At 46.7% G+C, this 6,505-nt stretch overlaps 1 protein-coding gene across 1 annotated transcript in view; it reads right to left on the bottom strand.

Annotated features, from left to right (window-relative positions):
* Window positions 1–6,087, bottom strand: part of MARC2 (mitochondrial amidoxime reducing component 2) — a 60,536-nt gene extending 54,449 nt beyond the window's left edge. Inside the window, exon 1 of the mRNA XM_006869706.1 lies at window positions 5,801–6,087. Within this exon, the coding sequence (XP_006869768.1) occupies window positions 5,801–6,087 (287 nt within the window). The remainder of the gene's footprint in view (window positions 1–5,800) is intronic.
* Window positions 6,088–6,505: the final 418 nt, after the last annotated feature.

Below are 6,505 nucleotides of genomic sequence, written 5' to 3'. Positions count from 1 at the left end.
AAAACAAAATAAACTCCACAAATGAATCCACTGTGTGTCAGTTTGTTCAGAAAAACAAACAAAATAACTACAGTGATTTTAAAAATAATAAAGGGCAACCTTTTCTGGAATAAGGGGCAGCCCCACTCTGGGAGGCATTTTTAAAACCTGACAGGACTGCAATGGGACCATCTGAGTAACATCTGAGAACATCTAACAAGGGAGATACCCTGCTCGGTGGCTTCTCACCTGGAACCCCTGCCAGGTGCTATCTAATCTGTGCATTCTCTACAACCAAGCCAGCAGATGATAGCTGGCAGTTTGTGCCCTGGTGTGGCAGTGTGGGTTAATGAGCCAGACAGACTGCAAGCCGTTTGAACTGCAAGGTCGACAGTTCAAGCTCACCAGCTGCTCCTAGGAAACCCTATACCGAGTCGCTATGGGTCAGAACTGACTCGACAGCACTTCACAACAACAACAACGGGCACAGGTGTTGGTGTGAGGCTGTGGCAGTGGTGGTGAGAACATTTTAGTAATGATCTTGTCTACTCCTTTCCCACGAGTTGTCAGTACCAAGCAGTAGTTGGTCCCCACCCTTCTGAAGAGGCCACTGTTTTCTTTCTAGGTGTCTTGAGTAGTACCCAAGGATTTTCTGTCTACTTTGTCACAACCATGGAGCCCTTATAGTGCAGTGGATAAAGAGCTTGGCTGCTAACCAAAAGGTCGACGGTTCAAGCTCACCAGTTGCTCCACGGAAGAAAGATGTGGCAATCTGCTCCCATAAATATTGATGTTGTTGTCAAGTGATATCAAGTCAGTTCTGACTCCTAGGGATTCTGTACAGGGTTTCTGAGGAATGGCTGGTGGGTTTGAACTGCTGACCTTGCAGTTAGCAGTCCAGTGATTATCCTACAGCACCACACCAGTATTCTCCATAAAGATTACATCCTTGGAAACCCTATGGGGCAGTTCTACCCTGTCCTATAACGTCCCTATGTGTTGGAATCAACCCAACAGCAGTGTGTTTGGGCTTGTCACAGATTTTTTTTCCCTTAAAGGTAGGCTTCATTCCATACTTTCAGGCTCATCCTAGAGTGCAAAGTTGTTGTTGTTGTTAAGTGTCATCGAGTCGATGCCAACTCATAGCGACCCTGTATAGGGTTTCCAAGGAGCAGCTGGTGAGCTTGAACCACCGACCTTGCAGTTCTAACGACTTTGCAATCTGACGTATTAGCCTATAGCGCCACACCAGGACTTAACCTCATGAAGGCCTGCACCCTAACGCCCCACATGCCCCATCTTCAGCCAAGACACCCTCTAAGATCTGCCTATGACCAGATGCATGTCTAAACAGGAGTGACATTCGTCTGCCTATCATTTTGACAGTGAGCCCTTCCCTGGGCTGAGTCTTCTCATCCCCATCTATCTTCCAATATTAGCTCTTCATCCAGGCCCACAGCTATGCCCAGCCTTAGCTTCAGTGAGGTAACTTTAAGAAGTTAACAATGGGAAGTGTTGGTGAAATATTTTGTGTTAATAACTGCGACTGAAAAATCAGACAAGTGGCAGGACAAAGGTGAATAATATAAAGTAAAGGCAATGAGATTTTTTACCACTTGCATACAAATGATATGTTGTTGTTGTTAAGTACCGTGGAGTTGGTTCCGACTCATAGTGACCCTGCACAGGGTTTCCGAGGCCGCAAATCTTTACGGGAGGAGAAAGCTTTATCTTTCTCCTGCACAACAGTTGGTAGTTTTGAACTGCCGACCTTGAGGTTAGCAGCCTGATTAGTAACCACTACACTAATTAGCTCTTTTCTGCTGAGCTGAAAGGAAGGGTACATCTGGAGAATGCTTTTTCCATGAGAAGGCTATCATAATCTAGTGTGCAATACTAAACGCCAGCATCTTGATTTCACATATAAACCGTGAGTACATATCATCAGGATTGGTGCAGGCGTCCAGAACTCAGATTCCAGAAAAGAACATCAGGGCCCTGAATAACCAACAAAGATGGGAAGGAGGAATCCCAGACAGCTTAAAAATCTCATTCCTCAAGTTACAAATGGCCTGCGGAGCAGGAAAGACTGAGCACAGACGCAACCCCAACCCCAGAGAGGGGAAAGGCACAAGAGTTGAACAGGGAGTGGCATACTGGGTAATAAACTTAGAAATTTCATTCCCTGTGCGAAGGGAATAGAGGACTGGCATTAGACAGAGTTTAGAGAGATTTCCAAATGATGCAATCACCAATGACTGCTGAGGAGAGAGACTTTACATGGTTAGGGAGAACAGCCAGGCTCTCCCAGGACCTGAATGGAGGCAGTCAATGCCAGCATTGTGCCAGGTGGACTTTAAGCACCATCAAAGCACAGGGTGTTCCAGCCAAGTGTTCACTAATATGTTAAAAGCTAACAAAATACCACCAGAAAGCTGAAGCATAGTGCGCTGACAGAGGAAGATCCCAGTTTCTTAAATGTTGTTGTTGTAAAGTGCCATTGAGTTGGTTCCGAATCACAGCGACCCTGCATAGGGTTCCCGAGGAGTGGCTGATGAGTTTGAACCACCGACCTTACAGTTCAAACCGACCTTATCCTACAGCATGACACCGGGACTCATTTCTTAAATGGAGTACCAAAACTACAAATGCAGAATGGAGCTGAATAAAAGAGGCCTTTTCCTGCATCCGGTACAAATGGTTAGCGCGTGACTATTTATGAACTTAAAAGTTGGTAGTTCAAGCCCACTCAGTGACACTGTGTGGAAGACTTAGTGATCTGTTTTCATAAAAGGTTCAAAACAAAACAAAAACCATGTTAATATGGATTCATGGTGATCCCATGTATTTATAGTCATGAAAACTCTGTGAAGGCCATGGGTCAGAATCACCTCAAACACAATGATTTGCTATAGGAATTTTTTTTTAATTGCCATCTTGGGTTAAGAGAACAACAGGCGCTCTTTGGAAAGAGCAAGTCTTTTCGAATTTCAATGAACCTTTGATAACAAAATCTATGTTAGCTGGGTATTGGAGATCATCATTTTCCAAATGAGAAAAATGAGACTCAGAGTGACTATGTCCAAGGTCTCCTGCTCCTCGGTGCAGTCCTTAAACCTCTATATTGCAGATGAATTCATTGAGAGCATGAATGTACTCACACAAACTTGAGTTAAAATCCCTTCAACACATACAGATTTGTGATCTTGGGTGAGATACTGTCTCTCAGTATCCTTTCTGTCTCTGTTTCATTAGTTGTAAAATGAGAGAGTAATAACTAGCCCACAAGATTGTTACAAAACTTAATTAAGATAATCTATATGGAGTCCTGGTACGGTGGCGTAAGATAAGCACTCACCCATGAAGTCAGTTTAAACCACAAGGTTGGCAGTTCAAACTCACCAGCCACTCCTCAGGAACCTTATACAGACAGGATTGCTATATGTCAGAACCAACTCAAATGCACTAAACAAAAACAACACATGAAACGATTTTGAGTCCCTGGGTGGTACAAACGATAAACATGCTCAGGTGACTAATTGAAAGGTTAGAGGTTTGAGTCCACTCAGAGGTGACTTGGAAGAAAGTCCTGGTGATCTTCTGGGGGGAGGGAAAAATCAACCATCAAAAGCCCTATGGTTTGTGTCTAGTTCTTCTCTGACACATCAGTCAAAATGGACTCAATAGTAAATGGTGATGAAAGCATTTAGTTCAGTTGTCTGCGGCATATTAAAACCAAAACCAAACCAAATCTTCTTCCATCAAGTTGACTCTGACTCACTGCAGCCCTAGAGAACAGAGTGGATCTGCTCCTTGGGGTTTCCAAGACTAAATTTGGCAGGAGCAGATTGCCTTATCTTACCCCACCCCCAACGTGGCAGCTGGTGGATCTGAACTCTCTCTACCAACCTTGTGGTTAGTAGTCCAACTCTTAACCCACTGCACCACTTGTTGCTTTTAAGTGCCATGGAGTTGGTTCCATTCATAGCAATTAGGAGCAACTGGTGGGTTTGAACCGACAACCTTGCAGTTAGCAATCTATTGCTTATCCTACAGCACAACACCAGGACTCCACTGCACTCTGAGGACTGCATATTAAGGGCTGAATCAATGTTAGTTTCATTGTCCTCCTCTTCATTTTTCATACCACCCCATCCCATCCCAAGGACTCATTGTTCAAAACAAAGGAGATCTGATACAGTTGTATTTGTTTTTGGACATTCACGCATGCAGGAAAGCACAGGCAAAGGAAATGCCTCTTCCCCTGAAAGTCTCCCAAAAGCTGTGTGAGTAAGATGTGGGAAAGCAGCAGTTATTCGGGTGATCAGAAGAACCATGGCCAAGGACTGGACATTTGTCTGTAAAACAGCCTCAAACTTTCAAATGAAGAAGGAAATGACAAAAGTCCAAGTTCTTGGGAAGTGCATCGTGAGAATTTGCTTCACCCAGTGTTTGGAGGCGTGTAGTCCTGCTGTGCCTGGAATCCTTCCAGTGACAAGGCTTTTCTAATCCTTCACAGTTGAATAAACCTCAAACATGCTGTTTGCCTTCTTAATGATCCCAGGTAATACAACTGAGGAGCTTCAAACACTCAACACAGGCCAGCTCCATTGCTTGATGAGTCTGGCTGGGAATTCATGAAACTGTATCTTTTTAAAATCTCCCCAGAATTAGAAATCTGGTGAAGGGAAATGGAAATCCCCTAGGAGTTACACAGTCTGCATATACAACACTTGGTTAAAAACAATTTAACATTGGTTCTCCAGTATACTGTGGAGCTGACATTTAAGGGGACAAACACCTTCAGAGAACAGTGCTTACAGAAAACCTGGAGTGAACCCTGGGCAGCAGATGGCCCCTCTGCTAGAAGTTTCCCTGAATGAACTTGAAAGTCTCCCTCCCACCAGACACAATACCACAGCTCAACTACATTCTAGCCAAATAAGAGGGCATCTCACTAATGAACCAGAGGGAAATCCAGTTCTTTCTCCACTGCCCTTTCTAGGATGTAACACCTTTCACTGTCAAGATGGTAGTATGTCTGTGGAGTTGGTTCTGACTCATAGCGACACTGTATGGGTATTCAGAGGCTGTAAATCTTTAGGGGAGCAGAAAGCCTCATCTTTCTCCCATAGCTGGTAGTTTTGAACTTCTGCCAGAGCTGTCAAAAGAGCCTACCTAATTCTGGGGCCACGGGGTATGTTTAATTTGGGGATGAGTACAATAATATGGCAACTTTCCTTTTCTGAGAGTGGAGGACAAAATTCCTACGTGCCAGGCCCTATACTGTGCTGGAATTTTACCCAAGCTCTTAGCTAATGACCACTCGGCTTCTAGAGGACCAGGGGCCACACCATTCTCTTAAAGCAAGTATCAGAGTCCTGGCCCATCAGTGAGGCTATCTCCCAGACACCCAAGCAGATGACTTCACTCATTAAAGTAGGTCAGGTCTCTCAGGCAAGACCCCCAGGATTGGGGAATTACAAAGAACAAGTCTCAGGAAGTCCGTGACCTTGAACACCACTCAGTTTCTGCACAGTCCTTACCCCGCTACTAGTGCCATTGGCATTTTATTTTTCTACTTCTGTGTCAGACTAGGATAGAGAATCAGAAACGTTAGAGCTCATAAGACCACCTTCTTTTACAAAACAGGGGCCTCTCATTCAGGTAACAGCAGGTGCTTGCTCAAGGGTAAAGTTCTTCCTACCTTTCCAAATCTGAATGGTCAGCCCAGGTCACCCAGGTCCCAAACCTATGTTCTCTTACCAGAACCTATCCATTAGCCGGCCCGCGCTGCCCACTAGCCCGAGTTCGGCCATACCTGTCCCTCAGGTGGCCACTGCGCAGTCCCAGGGCCGTGCACTCGGCCTCGTTCACCAGCACCCCCTTGCAGGACTTGACCGGGTAGATCCAGAGCTGCGCCACAGTGCCCACCTGCTGCAGTCTCCGGCGCCTTCTGGATCGCCCGCGGCGCCAGGCCACGGCCCCCAGCGCCATGGTGGCCAGTCCCAGCGCGGCCACCCCGAGCCACCAGGACCGGGACTGCGCGGAGAGACGCGGCGCGGGGAAGCCGAGGCGGGCCAGCGCCGAAGAGCTGGCGGCACCCATGGCCAAAGCTGTGGTAGGACACTGGGTACAGACAAAGCAGCGGCTGGAGTTAGGGAAGACGCAAAAACACCAGAGGTGCCAGAACACGCTGCGCTTCCCGCCACCCTTTTCCAGCCGACGTGTCGGGAGCGGCGCACGCAGGAAGTGAGTGCCTAAAGGGGCGGTACGAAGCTCAGAGCAGTAAGAGAGGGAAGCAAGGCTGAGAGTGAGCTGGGGTCCCTAGGCGTCGCTGGGGGGCGAACCGAGGAGCTCAAAGCAATGTCTCTGGCGATGATGCCCCACACAATGGAACCCCGCATCCGTTCGTGCACTGTCTATCTCTCTAGTACCCCCTTCTCTTCTAATATCTTGCGCTTAGTTGCTTGGCCAGGGCACACAGAACCATGACGGTGCTTTGCAGAATCTACGATTTGAAAAA

The sequence above is a fragment of the Chrysochloris asiatica genome, unplaced genomic scaffold, assembly GCF_000296735.1.
Source record: "Chrysochloris asiatica unplaced genomic scaffold, ChrAsi1.0 scaffold00133, whole genome shotgun sequence".
Lineage (NCBI taxonomy): Eukaryota > Metazoa > Chordata > Mammalia > Afrosoricida > Chrysochloridae > Chrysochloris > Chrysochloris asiatica.
This window is presented reverse-complemented; position numbering and strand designations above follow the sequence as displayed.